The sequence below is a fragment of the Pteronotus mesoamericanus genome, unplaced genomic scaffold (genome assembly GCF_021234165.1).
Source record: "Pteronotus mesoamericanus isolate MK-2021 breed Mesoamerican mustached bat unplaced genomic scaffold, CSHL_Meso_final contig_311, whole genome shotgun sequence".
NCBI lineage: Eukaryota > Metazoa > Chordata > Mammalia > Chiroptera > Mormoopidae > Pteronotus > Pteronotus mesoamericanus.
The window spans coordinates 1557049-1581595 of NW_026555132.1; the positions used below are offsets into that span (position 1 = coordinate 1557049).

Below are 24547 nucleotides of genomic sequence, written 5' to 3' on the forward strand. Positions count from 1 at the left end.
GAAGAGGAGAGGAAGCGGGGCACTGTCTCCCAGCTCTTATCTCTGCTGGATGAAGGGGCTGCCCAGCTGGAGCACGTAAGCCACTTCTGAGCCGTTCCTGTTTCTTCTCCAAGAAGTTCCCCACAGCCACTGTACGTCTTCATCTGGTGGCGGAGCTGGAAGCTCCTGTGCAAAGCTGACACCTTCCCACCCCAGGAAACACAGGCAGAAATGGGAGACAGAAGGGAGCCTTTACAATATTTGAGGTTAGATACCTGCATGCAGGAGGCTCAGGACCACACGGAGGGGTACTGGAGTGTTCTGTTTTTTTTCTATAAAGAGTAAAGAGGTGAGGCTCCTGCCTGATGTGGATGATTGATGCATGAGGGAGGGTAGAAAGTTTCTCTGTCTCTCAAATGCACCAAAAATTTGGAGGGACTTTAAAGAACCACTGACGAACAAAATAAAATAAAAGCAGGGGCATGGATACATGGGACAGATGGACAGAGCTCATAAGGGAGGGTGTTGGGGGGGGGGAGGTGCTGGAAGAAATTAGCCAAAGAACATATATGCATATGCCCATGGACACAGACAACAATGTGGTAAAGGGGCTGGTTTTAGTAGGGCTAAGTTGGGAAAAATGGGGGACATCTGTAATAGAGTCAACAATAAAAATAAATAAATTTAAAAAATAATAAACCAGCTTCTCACTCAGAAGGGGAAATCAAGGTCCGAAGAAGGGAAAGTGACAGCCCAACGCCTGTCTGCCGCGGGCTCCTGGGACTGGTACAGAATCCAGTCCTCTAGAGAGACCTAACGTCCACCCAGGGGGTCTCAGCCGATGGAAAGAGCCTCGACCCCAATGAACCACAACCGCCAGAACGCTCCACGGGTTGTCCGTGGTCCTAAAGCAGGAAAAAAAAAGGAAGCGCATCTTGGACTCAGTCTGGGGCCTCAAAATTTTTGGTTTTAACCACAAAACGCCCCTTTAAAATAGTAGGTGAAAAATTCTTCTGTTTGCACCCCCACCCCCGCCGTCTGTGACCCTGGGCTTGGGGGTGCTTGGCCCAGGCCCGTGCCTCTCTCCAGGGAACCTCCCACGCCTCTTGCAGCCCGAGCGTCCGGCCACTGCGGCAGCTGTGAGGTGTCACTGGGTGGGGGCGGGGCCGCGCGGGCGGGGACTCTTTACATTCGGGGGGCCGGACAGGACGCGGGGCGGGGACTCTGGTGACGTGCGGGGGCGGGGCGCGGGTCTGTGCAAGGGGAGGGGGCCTGTGTGCTGGGCGGGGACGCGGTGACCAGGGCCTTTGCACCGGGGCCCTGGGGAATTAAGACCGCGCGGGGGCGGGGACGCGGCGGAACGGGAACCGGGGAAAACGAGGGCGCGCGGAGGCGGGGCGTGGTCGGAGTCCCGCGTCCTGGGCGCAGGGCGGAGACCCTGGTGACGGGGCGGGGACCCGGGCCTCTGCACGGCGCCGGCGGCGGGTTCCACCAGGAGCCACTGGTCTGGTCCCCGCGCCCGGCGCAGGCGGCCTAGCCATGTTCACCTTCGTGGTTCGCGACGAGAACAGCAGTGTCTACGCCGAGGTCTCCCGGCTGCTGGTCGCCTCCGGCCACTGGAAGAGGCTGCGGCGGGACAACCCCAGGTTCAACCTGATGCTGGGAGAGCGGAACCGGCTGCCCTTCGGAAGACTGGGTGAGCGTGCCCGTTCCTGCCCGCACCCCGCCCCTGGAGCCCGCTAGAGCAGCGCTTTTGTGTTAAGGCCACAGATCTTTCCTCCGTCACTCCTCGGGCAGATAAGACACGGATCCCTAAAGGTCTAAACCATCGTTCTTAATGTCTCTTGTCTTCGGAATCGATTCGGACCTGAGTCACCGCGAGGACAATGTCCCGTCCTGCAACCCAGAGGGCAAAGGCCGCCCGACCCCACTTCCTCCGGGCCGACGCCCCCATCCTCGGGTCGGACACCCCTCGCCCCGCCCCCAATCCCAAGACCCTGCGCCCTTCCATACCAGGTCCGACGTCCCCCATTCCCCGGCCGCGCGCCCCCTTCCCACATCCCTTTTCCCAGGCCTGATGCCCCCCTCGCCTGGCCAACGCCCCCTCGGGCAGGTCCGCAGGCTGAGCGCAGGGCCGGGAGGCTCTACGGAGCCGGGGTGACATCTGGCTGGAGGATTGCTCCCGGCCTCCTGTGGGCGCAGGAGGGGCACTTGTGTATGGTGAAAACCCCGAGGATTCAGCTTCCCCAAGTCTCAGATAAACCGCCAGAGGATTTGGGAAAGACCTGGATTCCAAAAGCAGAAGGTTCGAAAGGGCTAGGGACTAGTGATTTCAGACCATTCTTTAGCTTTACCAAAGAAAATGTGTTCACAATTTTGGGTTCACAGTGGGGCGTTGCATGCAGGTTTCACACGAAGACCCTCTGCTCTGCTTCTTTCACATGGATGGAGCTGGCTTGGCACTGCCAGGTGCGCATAGCCTTCTGTGGGAAGGCGGTGGGGGTCTGGACCACCCACACTCCTCTTTAGATGACGTAATCCAGAAGTTGTGCAGGGGCGTCAACTCACATCCCACTGACCTGCGTGTAGCCTCGTGGTGTCTCCTCACAGCAGTCACCAGGATGTGCAGCCTCTGCCCTGAGAGCCATGTTCTCTGCCCAAATTCCCTGGGGTGGGGGCCAAATCATAGGCCAAAAACCCAAGCAGAGAATCGATAATGAAGAAAAGCCATCTGTGCCTTGGAAGGCAACCAGACAGAGCAGTGTTCTGTGTCCCAGGGAGGAAACAGTTTCTAGAAATAGGTGTGGTCAGAGGTGAGGAGGTTGAAGGGGCAGAGACTGAAAACCAACCGGCTACTGTGAGCTTAGAGCCGCAATCGGACGGTTTGGGGCATGAAGGGTGTGGCAGCACAGCCTTACCGGAATCTTTTCTTTGGAATCGTACCATGAACCACTTTTTGTGATTATACAAGGTTATGGTGCATGGTGGGGTTGCTTCTAACCCCCCAGAAATCTTGAATGTGGAGAATTTGCCTGAGATCCCCTTTTGTTAGCTGTCTTCCCAAGAAACCCTCTCCACAGAGAGCACCTTCCCCCAAAGAAGAAAATCTGCTTGCAATTGGGAATGTTTGTTTCCTCCTTGCTCTGTCCACTTCCCAGCCGGCCTGACTTCCTTCCTCTTTGCAGTGCCTGGCTGTAAAAGCTTAGATGGCATGCTAGCATGGAAAACAGAGAAATGGCTCTGCCGGGGATGGAGCAGGGTAGACGGCATTGCTGCGGTGCTCAGGACTGGGAAGAAGGTGCAGAAACTGCTGGCAGGTCCAAACCTAAACGGGCCCCACAGAGCCGGTCGATGAGCAGTAAACATTTGGTGTTTTGTGGGAAGGGAAGCAGCATCCCACAACCAAAATAGTTTCATGCCTTCACTGCATACATATTTCCGTTTGCTTAACGTGTTCCTTGGAAATCCCAAAGAGAACTCAGGTAAAGGCTCAGGATGCCAGGGCCTTGGGTGAGAAGGTGGGCAGCCCAGGTGTGAGCCAGGAAGCTGGTGACAGCGAGGTAGTGCCTGAAACTTTGTATCTGATTGTCTACCCTTCTGAAGTCAATTATTCTTACCTCTGGCAGCCTCAACTCAAACTCCCTTTGTTTGGCTTTGTGTTTTTGTTGCTGGCAATTTAATGCATTTTGTTAGGATTTTAAACAAAAATTTAGACTTTTGTTTTTATTTGTCTCTTTCCTATTCTAATTTTATGGAGGGGACTTGCCATAAGAACTATTGGAAATGAGTTTCCTTGTGGGGCAATGCACAGAAGAAAGTTCACTGCCTTCCTTTGCCTTCTGGTGGCTTTCTTGCAAGCCTGCAAAGGCAAATATGCCGGAGAACAAGGAGCATCAATTCTGCTGCCTTCCCTGATGGCTGTAGGGAACAAGGCTCGGGAGGCCAGAGCATGACTCCGCTGAAGTCCTGATTGTACCGAGAAAACTCACAAGTCAGTGTTTTAAGCCAGGAAGGGGTGTGATGGGGATCCAAGAGAGGTGAAATAGGAAGTAGCCCTTCACCTTAAGAACACACAGCTCTGGCTGATGTGGCTTAGTGGATTGAGTGCTGAACCGAAGGGTCGCCAGTTCGATTCCCAGTCAGGGCACACGCCTGGGTTGTGGGCCAGGTCCCTGGTTGCAGGCAAAGTCCCAGGTTGGGGGCCTGCAAGAGACAACTAACTGATTGATGTATCTCACACATCCATGTTTCTCTCCCTCTCTATCTCCCTCCCTTCCCCTCTCCCCTCTCTCTAAAAATAAATGAAATTTTTTTTTTTTAAAAAAAGGAGCACACAAAGGCAGCCTGGCCTCAGGCAGCTCTATGATGTTGATATTATAACATCCACTATGGGAAGGCTGAGTGTGCCCGTGGGATGCTGAGGCAAGGGGCGGTACAGGTGCAGGGCAATAAGTTATTTCCTTTCTACCCACCAGTCCTGCAAGGGAGAGAGAAAGCTGGGCATGACACAGCTGTTGCCTCTCCTGTGCCGGGTGCCACCCGGCCTCGGCCCTCTTCTGAGCCTCCCTTTCCTTCACAGGTCACGAGCCTGGGCTGGTGCAGTTGGTGAATTACTACAGGGGGGCTGACAAATTGTGTCGCAAAGCTTCTTTAGTGAAGTAAGTGTTCTTTAAAACCTGTTCTTGATTTCTTTTTTTTTTTAAACATAAATGGTGTTAGCTTTCATTGTGAAGCACTTAAGGAAAAAAGCGGGGTTATTTCTAAAGGGCAAAAATATTTTTATTTAAAAAGCCAACACATATCAGTTTGGGAGCGTCCTCTAAGCTACTTTGATTGCAGTCCAGAGCTCTGCCATCTAGCCCTCGACAAAGCCTGTCTGTCTCTGAGATCAGGCTCCCAAAGCAGAGCCTGGGACGGGTTTCTTGTGCGAGTGATGTATCGAGGATGTATTTTGCACTCCAGCGTGTGTCATCCACTGGCTGTGGTGAGAAGTGGCACATTTCTGGGCCCAGCTGGTCCCTGGAGGAGGGGCATGCTTAAGTCCTTGGCAGCCACTCTCACAGCAGGCAGAGTCCCCCTCAGAAGGGACACCTGGCAAGGCATTACCGCATCTGCTACACTGCCTCTCTCTCCACGAAGTTGGGTTATGACAGGTGTCATGAGAACAGTATCCTCAGACAGAGAAGCAATATTATCTGCTGATCTTGTAATCCCAGCTCTTCCTCTTATTGGTTTAGGCAAATTTCCTCATCCCTCTAAGCCCCAGTCTGTCCCTCACAAGTGGTTATAAGGATGGAATAAGGTGATGCATGTGAAGTATGGGGCACAGGGGTTCATAGTGAGCATTTGACTCTTTGCCTTTGTGTCCTTCTCTGTAAAATGGGAATATTAATAAGTGCCTCGGGGTTGTTGTTGGGACTGAATTAATTTATGTGAAGGCTTTGAATAACGCCTGCCTGGTAGGAAGTTCACACTATATAAGTGAAAGTTCTTATTGTTATTACTGTTATTACGATAATCACTGCTATTGTTATCTTTGAAGAGAAGGTGGGTATGGCCCCTAAAATCAGGGCTATCGCAGGCCTCCATTGTTTTCCCCACTACTGAAGGTGTGCGTGCAGTCAAACCAATCATTCTGGGGAGGAGACTCTGGAAGACATGACTCAGTGTACCTGCTCTTTCCCCACTCACATTTCTTTCTGGACCCTAGACATTTACAAGGTGGAGTGTTCAGAGGAATATGTCTCCCTTTTGGCTCAGACTCACTGGCCCCAGCGACTTTGGACCACTTCTCTCAGTAATGGATTTTCCTGATTTGCCAGCTACTCCTAAAGGAGACCAAGGCTTTCTGAAGTCTTCTGATTACATATTTATTATATACATATTCAGTGCAGAAGTTTTTTTTCACTACAACTAGAAAGGAGGCATGATTGTTTATCCAGATTATTCATTCAGAGATTATTCTAAAATGTTTATTCAGTCTTTTCCTACTGTGATTTTTTTTTTCTGTAAAGGTAAAAGTAGAATTTCACTTTTATAAGTAGGAACAGAGAATGCTATAAAATATATCCTACGTACTTGCATGTTTAGCAGCCATACTGAGGTTGAGTGAGTACGGGACTGGAGGTCTGAGTAGGTGCCTGATCTCTGGCACCTTGGACAGAGCCTTGCTGACTCCAGGGTCCCATCTGTACAGTGGGGATGGGTGTGATCATACCTCACACCTGCTCTTTGCCCCTTGGTGGCATGTGACACAGTCTGTGATGTCTTGACTTATGCAGGCTGGGGTTGTCCTCACCTTCACAAATGTACTTTAATATCTCAGGTATCCTGAGAGGGACTGTAGTAATTCCTGATGGTGATGGTTCCCTTTGTCATTTTGTCTTCTTCCCATAATTATGCATGGCTCAAAATGGCTCAGAAAGTTAAAAAAAACATAAGTCACATTAAATGGCAGCTCACAGAGGGCAGCTGGATTGCCCAGGGCCATGACAGTTAGTGCTGGGCAAGGACAGCTCTAGTCTGCGCACAAGGGGCCATGGGCGAGCTGACTGGGCGTCCGCCAGAGGTTCTGAAAAGACCCTCCTCGGGACCCTGTACGGCAGGCACCTTCCTGCTGTCACTTCAGGAAGGGTCAGAAATTCACCAAGGTGGAGGCCATGGACTCAGAGACCTGAGGGTGTTTCTTCTGGCTCAGGTTGGAGACTCTTTTCCTCTCAAGAGCATTTCTCCATTGTAGATGTAAATAAACCTCCATTCACGATTTCTTTCCATATAAGCTTATGAGGAAGTGGTACAAACGCAAGGGAGTTCTGTAGAAACTGGTCTTGGTTTTGTACAGGAAATGAAGGCTTTCAAATTAAGGTTATCCTGTAGGCCAGCGCTGTCCAACAGAGTAGAAAGCTAACCACATGTGTGATTTTAAATTTCCTAGTAGCCACAGTAAAATCAGTACAGAGAAACATGTGAAATTTATTTTAATGATATATTTTATTTATCCAAATAAACATATCATTTTGACATGTCATTAATATAAACAAGTTATATATATATATATCAGATTTTTAAAAAAATTCTGAGTCTTCAAAATCTAGTGTGTATTTTATATTTATAGCATATCTTAATTTAGACACCAAATTTTCATTGGAAACCCTTTGTTCTGTATTTAGGTTTCATAAAAATTTATGCTTAAAAGATTTATATGCCCAAGTTGTTCCCACCTATGTAAAAATTTTTCAATAACTGAATTGAATACCAAAATCCATTTTCCTTTAATAATCACATGCACATTGACAAAACAGGTTCATTTTATTAGAAGAATTGATTTGGCTTTATAGCAGAAGCATATCATTTTCAAAACTTCATCCAATTTAAGTAAATCCACCAACTCTTGGTCAACTCAGTGGTACTATTATCGAATTCAAAAGAGTATTGAATAAGTCAAAAAGAAACTAAATTTATTAACATCAACCAAGTATTCTTCAAAATTTTCCTTAGTTTCTGCAGCCAATTTGCTCTCTGTTACAATTAAAATCTTCTGCATTAATATGTTATACAAAATATGTAAAATCATTATTATGGACTTGTATTATAAAATTGGAACATAAATTTTCATACCTGCCTGGCTAGGTCATAAATAAGGTCTCCTTTTCCCTTCATCAGAGCTTTAAAATTAGCTTGTTATAACCGTGTGAGAATTACTGCCATTTATAATCTTTGATTATTGAGTGAAATATGAATTACTGAAAATAATGATTTGGCAAGCATTCCTTTTATTTCAAGAAAGCCTGAATTGGAGTTAACTGTACACTGAATCTTTGCAAAACTCTCCACCTCACTATCCTTGGTGAGGAGCGCAGCATCATAAAACATTGTCTTCTGTTTCTCGCAGCAGTTCTGTATTTGCAACTGTATTCTGAGCCATTTTAACAGCTGTGTCCATGATACTTTCCATGGAGTGGGTATCAGAAAACTGAGTGCAGAGGTGTCCAATATGTATCAGACAGTAGAATGAAGCAGTAAAGGAAACATCAGTCTTTTTAAAAATCCCAGTAAATCCAATTTTAACTCAACCTAGCTGGAGTACCGTTTGTTGTGATAGAAACTGATTTTTCAAATCATGTAGGTGAAACTCTTCTTTGATGGCTGTAAAAGACTGAAAACTAACTACACAATGAGTTTGATATTTTGTAGGCTGCAGTTTGACAATGTTTTTTCATATATTTGTAAATCCTTTAAGGGAAACATACCCAAAATATTAATTGGGCAGCATCTCTTCTGTCAGACCCCTCATCTAAAATGAAATTTTTCTTTAATTTTCAAGTTTTGAATAAATCTTTAATATTGTTAGAAATGTTTTGTACTCTATGGGCAATTACTTAACTGGCCTAACTAAAAATTGTTCACTTTTTGTAAAAATTTTTTTAGTCTTTTCCTCAAAATAACTTCTTTTACCACGTTTCCATCTAAAATGATTTTCTTTGTGTGTGTGTGTGTGTGTGTGTGTGTAGAATCCAAGTGTGTGTGTGTGTGTGTGTGTGTGTGTGTGTAGAATCCAAGCCATTTGAAAGCTAACCAAAGTTACAAGCACAGGTTCTTTTAAAAATTTGTGTACATTTTTTGTTGAATATTTAATTTGGATTTCAGCTGCTAATTTCATTGATTCTTTTTTGACTCTTGAGAGGAAGATGCTAATCAAATTCATTATGCATTTGCTGAAAATATCTTCTGCACACAGCAAAGTTTGTTTTACTCTGCCACAATGAATTGCAATTGTTTGTCATTCATCATAAAATTTCTGACATACCTTCTTCTAGTGCTCCCCCCCCCTTACTGTTCTAACTGTAGTTCTAGCTTCTGTGTCCCTAATCAGTTCTGCTGCATCAGCAGTATGCCTTTATTTTAAATTTGAAAATTTTTCCCTATGCATTTAAAAAACTTTTTTTATTGCTGTTCAATTACAGTTGTCCCCATTTTTCCCCCATTGCTCTCCCCTGTCCCATCCCCCCATGGTTTACCCTCCCCCTATTGTCCTTGTCCATGGGTCCTTTATACATGTTCTGTATGTATTTTTTAACTAGAAAAATAATTAGATTTCACTTTACTTACCAACTATGCTATAACTAGCTATCACTGTAACTCATGCTGTCCACATAATAAACATATTATAATGTTTTATAAGTGCATGCAAGAAATCCACATGGACTGAATCAATCTATTGTCCCCGAGTGGAACAGTGATGTGTTTATGTGCAATACTGCAAACAACAAATGCGCCTGACATGCACACTGCGACACAGCAAAAATGTCTTAGGTCCTGCAGTGGTTAAAGTGAAATGTCCTCCTACCAAAACAATGAAGTTGTGCTTAATGGACAAATATTTCATAATGCTTTAATTTTTAAATTAACACTAAACTAAATTTAAAATTCAGTTCCTGGGTCATATTGGCCACATTTCAAGTGCTCAAAAGCCACACGTGGCTAATGGCCACCCTATTGGACAATGGAGATACAGTTGAACATCCAGTGAATTTAAAATGTATTTGTTCCTTTGAGTTCAAGTAACACAAATCCTGTTGTCTTTAACTTTAAAATAGCTTTATTTTCAATCTCAATTTTAAATTGCTTTTCATTATTACTGCCATTTGCTTATAGCCTGGGTTTTGCAGATGGACTTTAATGCAGGCTTAACATTAACAGTCTGTAGAAGAGAGAGCCCAGCTTAGGGCAGGCCTGTGAATGTCTTTGGTTCCTCCCTGGCTGTGATTCTTAGGCAGCGAGGGTCAGTGGAGAGTTAGGACTTGGGATTTAGGGGCTTATATCCTGCCTGTGTCTTACTACCTGTGTGGTGTTGGGGAACATACATACTTCTCTGTGACCGAGTGCCTGATGTATGAACTGTGATGCTGGTGCCTCCCCATCCAGGGACCAACTGGAGAGTCGATGTGGTGGGAAGCACTTTGTAAGCCCTGCTGTTTATTAAGTGCCTTGCCTAGAGACTGACTTTATCTTCTGTTGTGTCATGTTATTTGGGAGGGGGCAGGAGATACATTAATCGTGACTACTAGAGTCCTGTGTCCCATTAGAAAGATTCCTCCTATAGTCCGTCTTGAAGCCAGGAAGGTGTTGGCTCAAGGCTATTTCAAGTTAAGTTTCCTCGGAGATGCATTTTGGAAAGAGCTAGGTTCTGGACATTGGATCTCCTTTTGAACCAGCTGACACGCATTTAAGGTTGCATATATAGCTATGTGCGCCCAATAGCGCATTATGGGTCAGCCCAGGGAGGCCAAGAGCAAATACTGGTATCAGAAGGAGGCCAGCCCCTGGCCCCTGGTTATACCCTGCCTCCTTGACAAGCTCTGGAGGTAGCACTGGCTTTTCTGAATAGAGGGACAGAGTGCTAAGAAGGGAGATTGACTCTCTGTCATCTTCCAGGCTAATCAAGACAAGCCCAGAACTGGCTGAATCCTGCACATGGTTCCCCGAGTCCTATGTGATTTATCCCACTAACCTCAAGACCCCAGCTGCTCCCGCACAGAATGGAATCCACCCACCAATTACTAACTCAAGGACAGACGAAAGGGAATTCTTTCTTGCTTCTTATAACAAAAAGAAGGAAGATGGAGAGGGTAATGTTTGGATTGCAAAGTCATCCGCCGGTGCCAAAGGTGAGTTGGCATTGTCGTCCTTTTCTACTGTCTCTGTAGGTTCCCAGTGCTTTGTGCAATTGTATGCTACCTTTTAATGATATACTTATTTTTATTGATTTTAAAGAGAGAGAGGAAGGGAGAGAAAGAGAAAGAAACGTCAATTTATTATTCCACTTATTTATGCATTCATTGGTTGATTCTTATATGTGCCCTGACCAGGGATTGAACATGCAACTTTGGCATATGGGAATCATGCTCTAACCAACTGAATTACCCATCCAGGGCTAGTGATGTATTTAATGAGTGACTCTTCTAATCTGAATCCTTGAGGGTAGATAGCACACCTAGTTATATAGTCTTAAATATTTATCTACATAACAATGACTTATACAATTCCATACATGTACGTCTCCAGCGAGGTCTTTCCCTGTAAGCTCCAGATCCAGTTGCACACTTTTGGACACTTGTGCTAGAGAAATGAAAACATGTCCACACAAAACTTGTTTGTGATGATTCACAGCAGCTTTATTCATAATGGCCCCAAACTGGAAACAACTCAAATTCCTTCGAAAGATGAATGATTAAGCAAACCTTGATGAATTGATACCACAGAATACTACTTGGCAATAAAAGGGAGTGAACTATGGCTAAAAGCAGCAACGTGGATGAATCTCCAGGGAATTATGCTGTGTGGAAAAAAAAAAGATTCCCAAAGATCACCTACCATATAATTCTATTTGTATGACATTTCTAGAATGATAAAACTATAGAAATGGAGAACAGATGAGTAGTTGTCAGAAAGATGGTGTGAGAAGGGAGGCAGTTGTGACTTTAAAAGAGCAACATGAGGGAACCATGTTTAGAATGGACTTGTTCAGAATAGGAGAAGATGCTGGCAAGTCATATCTCTTATAAGGCACCTACATCCAGAATGTATAAAGAACTCTTATAACTCAAAATAAAAAGACAAATAACCCAACTAAGAAGCGAGCAAAGAATCTGAATAGAAATTTCTCCAAAGGAGGCATACAAATAAAACAGCCAATAAGCACATGAAAATATGCTCAACATTATTAGTTATTAGGAAAATACAAATCAGTCACAATGAGATACCACTTCACACCCACTAAGATGGCTATAATTCCGAAGTCAGATAATAGCAAGTGTTGAGAAGAATGTGAAAAACTGGAACTCTCATATAGTGGGAGAATGTAAAATGGTGCATCAATTTTGCAAAGCAGTTTGATAGTCTCTCAAAAAGTTAAACATAGAGTTACCATATTATTCCACTCCTAGGTATATTCCCCAAAGAATTGAAAACATAAGTGCACACAAAACTTCCGTGCAAATTTTCATACCAGCATTACTCATAAGAGCCAAACAACAAATGGAAATAGCCTAAATATCCATCAGTTAATTGATGAGTGGTTGAGCAAAATGTGATATATCCATACAATGGAATATTATTATGTCATAGAGAGGAATGAAGCGCTGACAAACGCTACAACACAGGTGAACTTTGAAAATATAATGCTAGGTGAAAGAAGCCAGACACAAAAAGGCCACATGCTGGGTGATTCCATTTATATGAAACATCTAGAACCGGCAAACCCATACTGTTTGACAGGGGCTAGAGTAAGGAAGGAGCGGGGAGCAACCGCTAATGGATACGGGGTGTTTTTGGAGGTGATGAAAATGTTCTAAAATGAGATTGTAGTGATGGTTGCTGGAGTATACTAAAGCCATTGAATTGTACACTTAAAAAGCCTGGATTTTTTTGGCATGTAAAATATATCTTGGTGAAGCTGTTAATGTTATTATTTAGTGTTGATGGACACTTGAAATGTAGCCAATCTTTTTTCTGTCACAACGCTTCAGGGTATCTACTTTTCATTTGCATCTATGCCCTAATCTTCCTGGTATTTCCATAAGATACAGAGTAAAAAGTGGTCACAAGCAGTACATACATCATGTTTATCGTGGTAGCCAGTGATCAACAGGAGAGTGGCATTTATTTAGTGTGCATAGACATATAGAGTGTCTTTAAAAATGAAACTATGGTCGGAGCTTGCCAAGACAATGTTTGCAACCCTATATGGAGACAAAGTTGAGTGGCCCTGGTGCTTTGGCGGGTGGAGGGAGAGTGAGTGATTGGAAGAGAGAAGGTGGAGAAAGAAGAGCGCGCAGGCCAGGAAGAGCCTCCTGTCTGTGTTATCCTCTCCTGCTGTTGGTGTTTCCTCTCAGGATTTGTGGAAAGTGTTTCCTCTTGGGCTGAACTGCACTAATTTTCACTTTGATTTTTGCCCTGTTAGGTGAAGGCATCCTCATCTCATCCGATGCTGCAGAACTTCTGGATTTCATAGACAACCAGGGCCAGGTGCACGTGATTCAGAAATACCTCGAGCGCCCTCTGCTCCTGGAGCCCGGTCATCGCAAGTTCGACATTCGGTAATGCATCCAAGTCCATTTCTTTTACTAATCCAAAAAAAGTGCAATGGTGTGTTGTATGCTGAGGAGGGTGACGTAGAATGTGAGGAAGTGTTTTACTGTGTTTAGTGTGTTACCAAAATTGAGCACAGCTGAATGGAACTGAGCGTCCGTACCTAAATTCTCTATTTTTCTTTCAATATTTTTTCTTTTTTCTTTTCTTCTCTTTTCTTTTTAACTATTCTCTTTAATGAAAATGACTTGTGGATCCAAAAAGAAGGGCACAAACATGTGGGCCTTCCTTACTTGTGGAAGAAAGAGAGATATACACAGAATACATAATTCAGGCACAACAGATCACGTGACCCAAATAACGTGTCCTGACCTTATTTGTGTCTCACTTTTTAAGGATTTCATAAACACACCTTGGGTTTTTGGACTTTAACTTTCTGAGCAAAGGGCCTGGCAAGGAGAGGAGGTGTGGTGCCTTCCAGAGCTGAACGGCCCTTGGCCCAGCCTGCTCTGGGCCTTGCTGTTGGCTCCTCAGCAAGGACTTGGTCTCTGCTGCCTTTATGTCAGGTCAGCTATTCTATGTCAGACCAGCTTCATGACGGACAGCCTTTCTCTTAAAATTACTTAAAACCACCAAACATGGCAAATGAAGGTTTTAGAGATTAACCTTTAAAACAAATCCATCAAATGTCTTCAAAGTGCTATATCTTGTTCAGTGGATCAAAGTCTCCTTGTCACTGGTGGTGAAATGTTTTACTTGATCATTTCAGTGGTGGTTCACTTTCTTGGCTAATTGTTGTGGCTTGCCTTGCATACTTTTAGAACCTACCTTCTTCCTCTACCTCCTGCCAAGAATCAAGATGTGAGGATGATATATATATCTCTGATATGTAGGAACTTTGCAGGACTTCCATAAAACTGCTTTTGTTGACTTGCAGAAGCTGGGTCTTGGTGGATCACCAGTATAACATCTACCTCTATCGAGAGGGTGTGCTGCGCACTGCGTCAGAGCCGTATCACGTTGATAATTTCCAAGACAAAACCTGCCATTTGACCAATCACTGCATTCAAAAGGAATATTCAAAGAACTATGGAAAGTATGAAGAAGGGAATGAAATGTTCTTTGAGGAGTTCAATCAGTACCTGACAAGTGCTTTGAACATTACCCTGGAGAACAGTATCTTACTACAAATCAAGCATATTATAAGGTAATTGAATTACATCTTTTTGGTTATATGTGTCTTGAAGAAGCTTTGGGAGTTTGTGCCTTTCAAGGAATTATTCCATTTACGTTGTCTAATTTAAAGACAAAAATTATTTGTAATTTTTTAGTCATCCTTTTGATGTTTGTAGGATCTCTAACGATGTCATTGCTTTCATTCCTTATATTGGTAATTTTTATCTTGTCTATTTTTCTTGGATGGATTGGTTAAGGGTTTATCAATTTAATTAATCTTTTAAAAATGTCAGCTTTTGGCTTGATTGATTTTCTCTGTTTTTGCTTTTTATTTCTTTGATTTATGCTATTTATAATTTCCTCCTTTCTGTTTTTACATGGTGTTTAATTTGCTCTTTTTCTATTTTCCTTGTGAAAGGTTAAATTATTGATTTAAGGGACTTCATTTTTTTTAACTATAAGCACTGAATGTCAGTTTCCTTCTAAGAACTCAACCTCCTCCAGAGTTTGCTATGTCGTGTTTTTATTTTCATTGTATTAAAATACTATCTGGTTTCTCTTGTGACTTCATATTTGACTTGTGTGTTATTAGAAATTTTTGCTCAATTTTCACATATTAGAGGATTTTTCCAGATAGCTTTCTGTTACTGATTTCTACTTTAATCCCATTAGAGTCAGAGAAGATAGTTTGTATTCTTTTGTTTCTTCAAAATTTCTTAGTTTGTTTTATGTCTCAGAATATGGTCTACCTTCATGAATGTTCCATGTTCACTAAGAATAACATTTACTCTGCTCTACCTAGGCAGAATGTGCTATAAATGTGAATTTGGTGAAGGTGGTTGCTCGTGTTGTTAAAGTCTTTTATATCTTTGCTGATTTTCTGTTCTACTTGTTCATTATTAAGAAGTCTCCCAAGTACAATTTGGATTTCTCTATGTCTCTTTTTAGTTTTATCAGTTTTTGTTTCATATATTTGAAGATCTAGTGTTAGGTGCATATATATTTAGAATTGTTGTTTCTTTTTTGGGAAATTGACCACTTTATCATCTGTCTTTATCTATGGTAATATTTCTTATTTTGAAATTGATTGTTTAATATTAATATAGCCACTCCAGCTTTCTTTTGATTAGTAGTATTTTCTTTCCATCCTTTTAATTCCGTTCTATTCTAGTGGAGTCTAGTAGACAACATAGAGTCAGGTTTGGTTTTGTTTTGTTTTGAATCCAATATGATAATCTCTGTCTTTTAATTAGTGTGTTTATATCATTTAAATTTAATGTAAGTATTGGATTTATATCTACTATTTTATTATTTGGTCTATTCCCTCTTTTTTTGTTCTTATTTGCTTTCATGTCTCCATTTCCTGATATCTTTTGAGTTACTTGAATTTTTACAGTTCCATTTTAATTTTCCTGTTGAGTATTTGGCTTTATCTATATCTATCTATCTAATATTAGGAGTGATTCTAAGGATTAAAAAATATATGTATGTAATATTTCACAGTCTTCTTAGACATAATAATTCACCACTTCCCATAAAATCTTATAAACTTATAGTTCACTTGACTCCTCTTGACAGTTTCTATGTGTATTACCTCCTCATACACTGCAATCACTACCACATAATATTAAAATTTTTGGTATCAACTGTTCTATACATTTTTTAATGTAGATAATCAAGTTGGATTTAAAAAATACAAGGCTAACCTGTATGCTGTCTACAAGAAATGCATTTAAATATAAAATAAGAAAAAAATATTTTTGTCTTACCCTGATATTTGCCATTTTCTTTTGCTCTTCCTTTAGTCCTGCAGTTCCAGATCTCTCTCTGGTATTGTTTCCCTTCAGACTCCATCATTTCTTTCTTTCTTTCTTTCTTTTTTTTTTTAAGAGCAGTTCTGCTTGTGATAAGTCCTCTTAATTTTCCATCATCTGAAAATGTCTTTATTTCACCTTATTCCTGAAGAGTGTTTTCACTGGACTTATACAAACATATTGTGAAGCAAAAAAGTAAACAAATAAAAGTTGTATACAAGATGCATACATTTGATTCTATTCATATAAATTGAAAAACAAGCAAAGCTTAGTAATACTTCATTTAAAGGAAGTTACAATTGCAGTAAAAGTAAAGGCAAAGGAGTGATAAACACAAAATTCAAAAAAGCGGTTATCTCCAGGGAATAGGCCGGCAGGAACCCAGGAGGAGGCCAGAAACTACTGCTCCATGTATTTTAAACTCACAAGACATTTTTATTAGCATGTACAGTTCAAATTCACTTTTATTTCTCCATACATTTTTAACCCTTCATGTCGCTTACCTTTCTTGCATGCATATTCTTGCTTTTATTTAGGATCATTTTTCTTACTCTTAAAAAACTCATTTTTAGTGCTTTGTAATAAAGTAAGGTCTGCTGATGATGAATAATCTCAGTTTTTATTTATCTGGTATATTTATTTTGTCTTCATTTTTAAAAGATACTTGCTCTGGAAACAGATTTCTAGACCAGCAGTTAATATTTTTTAGCACTTCGAAGGTGGCATACCACTGTTTTCTGGCTTTCGCCTTTCCTGTTCAGATGTCAGCTGAAATCTTAGCATTGCTCTTGATGATTCTTTTCTCTGTTTTTAAGATTCATTTTTGTTGATTTTATAAATTTTACTATGAGATATGTGTAGTTTTCTTTGTACACATTCCTACACAGTTTTCCTAGTGCTTCTTGAATCTGTGCCTTGGTATCTTTCATCTGTTTTTGGAATGTTCATGGTCATTATCTTTTTAATTATGGCTTTTGTCCTGTTTTCCTTTCCTTCTGCATCTACAGCTACATGGATATTTATCCTTTACACTGTGTCACATTTCTCCTATGGTTTTTGTGTATCATTTTATCTCTTTCTTCAGTTATTAAAACCTGTTTTAAAAGTTTAAAAACTATAAAGTGAAAAGTTGTTAAAACTACTATTAAACTCATCTATTAAGTGCTTCATTTTAGTCATACTTTTCAGCTCAAAAATTTCCATTTACTCTTATTTTTAGATGACTGTTCTCTTTTGAAATTCTCCCACTTGTCTTATATTTTCTTGAACACAGTAATGACAATTCTTTGATATCATTGTTCTGACAACTCCAAAATCTGGATTACCTGTGGGCCAAGTCTGGCCTGTAGACTGTTTTTGTATGACTATAAACTAAAAATGGTTTTTACATTTTAAAAAGTTGTAAAATAAAAGCAGAATATCCAACAGAGACTATGTATATTTGCTAAACCTAAAATAATTATTCTCTGGCCCTATGTAAGATAATTTTGCCAACTTCTGACTTATAGTTGGTTACTTATTGTCTGTTTTGTCTCCTAGTCATCTTTCTTAATATGCTTGGAAATAATTTTTAATGTTATTATTCATATATTACAGCTTGCTAAATCCAGTTGAGATTTTTTAAAAACTGAGGTATATAACATGCATGTAGTAAAGTCCACAGATCTTAAATGTACAACCTAGTGAAACTCTAACGATGCATATACTTACCTAATCATAGCACAAATCAGCATATAAAGCAGTTAGAGCACCCCAAAGACTCCCTTGAACCACTTTAGAATATGTATTCCCTAACAAGGACAGCTACTTTTTTGACCTTTTTCACTATAGATTCCGTTGCTTGTTCTTAAACTTTATGTAAAGGAAATCATACTTTATTTCCTGTTTTGTGTTAAACTTTTTAAAAATATTATGTTTATGGGGTTCATCCATATTGTTGCACATAGCAGCAGTTTATCCTTTTTTATTGCTATATAATATTCTATTGTGTGAATATTCCACAGTTTATCCCTCTGCAATTGATGGAACTTTGGGTTTTATCTCATGTTTTAGACCTGTAATGTATCTGCATTGTTATGTGTCAGGTTTCATGTTTTCCACAAGGATTTCTCATTGACTTGGGGCCACTTGTACATAAGGCTGTCCTTTCCCCGCTGCACTTCAGGTGCCTTTGCTACAAATCAGGTGGCCGTTTATGTGAGACTCTGTTCCTGGGCTCTCCATCTGTCTTACTGGTCTGTTTATCTGCTGCCATTACCACCCTGTCATGAAGGCTGAGTCTTTTTCCTTAAATACTTTTACATAGAGGCCAGCAGAATATTTACAACGCTCTGAGTTCCATTTCTTCAGGGATTATAAATGATTAGGATTCTGATACCAAATAAATCAAGTATGCTGAAGAAAGAATTCCTATTCCAGGCAAAGCACTTGTTGGATATTTGCTGCAAAACCCTCCCCACCCCCATTCTCTGCAGAGAGTGTTGGTACTTTGGTGCCTGGGGCTCTCTCACCGCCCCCAAGGCATTTACCCCACTACCTGCCCGAACTGCCCACTCCACCTGAACAAAGATTCCTGTATAAACGCTCTGATGATGAAAAAACTGTTTTTAAAGTGAATTATTAATCTTGAGCTTCCATCAGATAAAAAGTAATATTTAGTTTCAGTTTGGTTCTGGCTCTCAGTTTTTCCTCTTTGTGCTGGAGCATAATGTTCCTTTTACTTTTGTCCTCCAGTATTTTTGGATTTTTTTCCCCACTTTTTCTCCCCCCTCTCTCTCTCTCTTTTTCTTTACCCTGAGCATCTATTAAATATTTTTTCTTAATTATAATGTTTTAATTAAAACAAAAGTTAAGTATTGTATAGCATAGGGATAGGATATAGGGGAAAAAAATGTGATACATGGCTTGCCAGTGCAGGTTAAAGATGAATGGAAGAAGAAATTCCTATTTCAATTGGTCTTTAAATGGCTAACTGTCCAAAATTATTATTATTATTATTATTATTATTTTAAAGGTTTTATTTATTTATTTTTAGAGAGAAGGGAAGAGAGGGAGAGAGAGAGGAGAGAAACATCAATGTGAGGGAGAGACATCGATCCGTTGCCTGTTTTACATGCCCGACCAGAGACTGAACCCGCAACCCAGGCCCATGTGCCCTACCCAGGAGTTGAATCGGCGACCTTTCATTTTGCAGGATGATGCCCAACCAACTGAGCCACACCGGTCAGGGCTCCAAAATTATTTTTAAAGGTTTAAACATACATATAGAAATATTCTCCTTTTGGGGAAAAATAAATAAATAAAAGTAGCCCTGCCTGGATGACTCAGTTGGTTGGAACATTGTCTCATGCACCAAAGGGTTGTGGGTTCCATCTCTGGGCAGGACACACACCTAGGTTACGGTTTGATCCCTGGTCTGGGTGTGTACAGCAGGCAACCAATGGATGGATGTTTCTTGCTCACATTGATGTCTCTCTCTCTCTCTCTCTCTCTCTCTCTCTTCTCCTCCTTCCCTCCCTTCCTTTCTATCTAAAATCAATAAACATATCCTCAGGTGTAGAGTAAAAAAAAATTAAAAATACATAAAAGGAAACTGATATTTGGAGAGAGGGGAGTGGTGGAAAGAGCTTGGAAGGGCAAGACCCTGGCCCATGTTCACAGATGCTGCAGGTCTTTAAACTCATGCATTGAAACCTACCCACACGGACACATCCTAGAGTTAGTCACATGGAAGCCTGCACATTTTTCCTTCTAACAGTACAGTTGAATAGAAGGACAGCTATCTCTAGTAATCTTAGAGTCACCATAACGTATTTTATTACTAAGATAGGTATTTTCCCCAACATTCATTGGGGAAAGATTTTCATAAAACAGAAATGGCCTAAGTATTGTGGGACGGCTGTACTAGAGAACTGTGATTTGTTACTCATAGGTTCCTTAAGTAAGTACCTCATTGAACCATCTGAGCACCAAGAGTAGGTATTATTTTACCCCTGACTTTATGGAAATCAAAGCTTGGCATGAAGAGGTTAAAACGCAGTCCAACATTCTGGCAGCAGCAGCCTGAAACTCTGACCTCACTTGCTTAATCACTATGTTTCTGAGATTCACTTTCAACTTTTATATTTTGTTCTTGAAATTTTTATGTATTGCATTTTCAATTTTTCTGTGTTTTTCCATTTTTTCAAACAATAGTAGATGTTGATAATTATTCTGTTTCAACACTTAGTTTCAATACATGAAGCTCTTCAATCTTTTGATTAGTAACAATTTGGCAATAGAAATGGAATAAGCAAAAGAAATGAATGAGGCCAATATTCTTTGTGCAAATTCTGCTCCTCACTGATTAGTGATCCACTTCTTTTATATGGAAAAAGTACATGGAACTATTTTATTTATGACAAACAAAATGTGGCAGCAGCCATCCTGTCGGGGGGACCCACTTTTACAGGGGTCACAGTGACAGCACTGAGCTGGGACAGCAACCTCTATTTGTGAAGACATGGTTGGTGGCAGAGTCTTCTAACAAGCTGCTTGATGAGGAGCATTGTCTTGAATGATCTACTAGTAATAACTTTAAAAGAGAGAATTAAATCAAGGGTGATTTATGTCCACACACTGGATTGCAGTCATCCAGGTCCACCTCGTCTGCTCCTCCTGCCTCGCACCCTCCTCTCAGCCAGCTCTCCCCTCTGCCCTCAGGAGCTGCCTCATGAGCGTGGAGCCCGCCATCAGCACCCGGCACCTCCCTTACCAGAGCTTCCAGCTGTTTGGCTTCGACTTTATGGTGGACGAGGAGCTGAAGGTCTGGCTCATTGAGGTCAACGGCGCCCCTGCTTGTGCTCAGTAAGCCTAACACCACTGGGTTGTAATGAGTGGAAGTTGGTTCCACAGTTGGAATGACCTGTCTCAACAGGATGGTGCACTTGCCTAACCCTGGACTGCTGCCAAGGAGGAAGTGACAGGACAGGAGTCCCTGGGGGTGGGCCCTCTGGCAGGGGCTTTGCTGAGGCACTTCCTTCCCCGTTCCCCCTGTGCGTGTTGAGCAGTGACACAACTTAGATCGGTGGTTGTTGCTGTGAGAGTTTCAAACAAAGCTCGTAGTCCAGAGGAGACTCTCTTGGGTGACAAGCAGTGAGCAGGCTCCTGGAGTGGAGGGAATAGTGATGACCAAGAAAGTTAGAGCTCCTTGGGCAGCAACTGGTCTGAGAGGCATCGGAGATGCAGTGGAGCTGGAGCTGGGACGTGAGAGGAGCGGGACAGGTGCCTGGGGGAGGAGAGAGAGCTTTCAGGACAGGGACACAGCCTTCAGTGGGACCTTGCTCATTGCCAGGCTCCGTGAGGGGCGCAGGTGAGCAGAACCTGCCCGCCCTCGGGGAGCTCCTGCTCCTCCTGGGGAAGCCTGGCTGCCACGTGGTGTCGGTGTGGAGCCGTGAGGAGCGACGAAGGATCAGGTGAGCCAGGACTGCACCGTGGAAGGCCTTACACCTAAGGGAAAGTCGTTTGGACTTGGCCCTTAAAGCCTGCTCATTCTTCTGAGCTCTACATCAATCATTTTCTCCCTGTCCACCTCCTGGAGAAACTTAGGAGACAGCCACATAAAGATGAGCGTCCTCAAGGAGGTCCGCTGGAGGAGACAGGCGGACACTGCCTGATTCGTTACTGCATGAAGCATATTGGTACACGTCTGTAATAGAAAATAAACAATTCTGTTTTAGGTATATGATTTTGGAAGGGGAGGACTTCTGGACGTGGTGGGGGGACTTAGAGTGAAGTGGCCTGGAAAGCCACAAGGGACCTGGGCCACACTGAGAGGCAAGCAGCAGTCGATGTGCCAAGTCCCAATTTTAGTCACCACCAACACGGCCTCACAGGCCTCCTGCCAGTGTCCAGTATGAGTGGGAGGCTGAGTGGCTTGGAACATAGAAGCATCAGCCTCAGGGCAGTAAAAAGCGACTGAGGGGGTGACTAGGGTGGGGGAGAAGGTCCTGTGATGGGGAGGGGGACAGCAGGGATCTGCCATTGCATTGGGAAGGTGGGAAGCAGACTGTGTGGATTTTCTGCCTGGTGGAGATTGGAATGCAGGACAATAAAACTTCTGTTTTTCTAGACCAGGGCGACCTGGGCACCGCCCTTGGCTCTAGCCGCCTGGATTCCAAACGTGTCTTGAGCACGTCAGGTGTGTGGCCCAGAGCACAGTCTAGATGTGGGTTTTCTCTCTGGACCACAGTCTGGTTTTACCCTGCATTAGAGGCCGTGCTGCGGGGCCGTCTGGGGCCTCGTGAGCTGCCCTAGGGAACAGGCAGAAGACCTACAGGGAAAAGTGGCAGCGGGAGGTGCAGGGCTGTGTTGCTCTTTGAAGTTTTCCTCCTTAGCCTTTCTGCTTTGGTGCCTCCCTTGTCTGGATAAAGTCCAGACCCCGGGACCTGGCCTCCGGGTCCTATGTGGCTGGGCCAGTGCCTTGTCTGCGACCTCAGCCTTCACCGATCCACTTCCCCAAATGCCTGGCTTTCTCCCCTTCATGCTTCTCTTTTCCTCGTGCTTCCCTGTTCTCCCCTCCACAGCTCACTATCTTTCTCTCCCCGTCCTCCCTCCTTTGTTATCTTTGTGTCTGCCTTTGTCTCCTTCATCCTCTGCCCTGTCCTCCACTCTCTGACTTCATTCATTCCCGTGGGCTCATCTTAGCTGTCACTCATAGGGAGTCTCTCCTAAAGTCCCCTCAACCACACAGAGTGAGTGCTTTCCATGGGGAGGCCCGCCCCTCCGTGCGTCCCTACTGCAGACACTAAGGTGGTCTCTTGGAATTGCCCATTGGCCCTGCAGTTCATGTCAGGGCAGTTCTCCGTTCCCCTGGGAGGCCTTCCAGAAACATGTGGTGAGGGGGTGCTACCTCTTCCCACAGGGCCTCCTATGGTATTTGTACAGACAGTGGAAGCCAGTTGTACAAATATGGTCATAGGATGGAATTTCTCAGAAGATCTTGGTGAAAAAAACTTTGGTTCCTTGTTTGCACTTTGATGAACTTCCTCAATGATATTTTTTTAAAACATGTTTCAGGAAGCTCTATGCAGAACTGTGCCAGGGTATCGTGGACATAGCCATATCCAGCGTCTTCCCGCCCCCTGACGCTGAGCCACAGCAGAGCCAGCCGGCGGCGTTCATCAGGCTGTGATGAGGGAGAAGCGTGGGGTCCGGCTCCAGGGGAAGGAGAGACATCCGATTGCTCCACGTGAAGCCAAACTGAGAAAAAGGCAGCTCACAAAGGTGCGATGGAGGAGACAGCGTGAGAGTGAAGGTGACTCCCCAAGGGGCTCTCGGGTGGAGCTCTCTGCACTGCTGTTGAGATTTGAAGACTGCAGCAAATTTCCCCAAGAGGAGAGCAGAATGTCCTTCTAAGGGGAAAAGGCAGGGATTTGGTTGTTTTCTGTTTTCATCCTTTAAAGAGTTGGATTTCTATCCCAAGGCAGTGTTGTAAGCAGCGCCTCTTCTACCCGGGGACCACTGGACCTCAGCGTGGTGTCTCCATCTGCTGCAGCCTTCGTGCCTTAGCTCTGTGCCCAGCTGCAACCTCTGTCTGCACGGGGATTGGATGCTAGAGCATTTGGGAGCTTGCCATGTGTCCCTGCTCATTCCCCCATGACACTCTGCCTGTGAAATCTGGACAGGCATGCACCGGCAGCCCGCAGTTTCGTGCTGTGTGCCACCTCGCAGGCCAGGGTGTTCTCCCCATCCTGTTCCTGATGGCACTGGGTAGGTTGCCTGTCAGGGTTGGTGTGGGCTGGGCACCAACACACCAAACACTGTTCTCAGTCTGCTCTCTGCATGTTTTAGAAGCTGAGCAGCAAGTTGGCCACAAACTCGTAAGCATCAAATAAGCATGAGAGAGGAAAAAAAATTATGTCTTGCTTTACTTAATGGTTGGGTGTCCTTGAAATATGGTGGATCTGTTATCTGTTTTAACCAGAATTCTTCATGCACTTTTGCAAAGTTCCCTGCTGTTCACTCTTTTTTGGTTTTCACTTTTGTGAAAACCCTTCTGGGGGTAAGAAGAAGGTAGAACTCCCCTCCCCTCCAGGGGGCACTGCCCCCAACACAGCATTCTCCCCAAGCACCTTCTGTGGGAGCTGGAGAGGCGGGTTTTGTTCCAGTGAGGAGTCTGTCTCAGGGAGAGGCTCTCAGTGAGTGTCTGTCTCGCCTGAATGAGAGTCTCCCAAAAACAAGAAAGACGTGGTTTTAGAGTTTCACACAGCATCTTGTAGGTCAACAGATGTGTCCTGTCAGGTGTGGTTTTCCCTTACTGGATCGAGGAGTAGTATTCTGCAGACTTTTCAGGAGGCCATGTCACTAGCAATGGGAAGAACGAGATCCATTTGTGTTCAATGAGCTGAGTGAACGGGCCCTTCTTAGAGAGTGATGGGATCCCAGCAGAGCCATCGACAAGGCACCCCTCCTTGGAACGTGCTGTGTGCGTCCTTCATGTATATGTGTAC

The 24547-nt window shown here is 43.4% G+C and overlaps 1 protein-coding gene across 2 annotated transcripts; it reads left to right on the forward strand.

Annotated features, from left to right (window-relative positions):
• The first annotated feature begins 1478 nt into the window (after nt 1-1478).
• Nucleotides 1479-24166, forward strand: TTL (tubulin tyrosine ligase). Of its 2 annotated transcripts, none has more exons than XM_054575564.1 (7): nt 1479-1675; nt 4559-4637; nt 10414-10646; nt 12941-13076; nt 14006-14275; nt 20760-20903; nt 23115-24166. In XM_054575564.1, exons 1-7 carry the CDS (start codon nt 1519-1521, stop codon nt 23227-23229), a joined length of 1134 nt encoding a protein of 377 aa, XP_054431539.1. In that variant the 5' UTR covers nt 1479-1518; the 3' UTR covers nt 23230-24166. The 2 variants fall into 2 exon arrangements, with proteins under 2 accessions (XP_054431539.1, XP_054431540.1); XM_054575565.1 differs by having other exon boundaries at nt 14009-14275.
• Nucleotides 24167-24547: the final 381 nt, after the last annotated feature.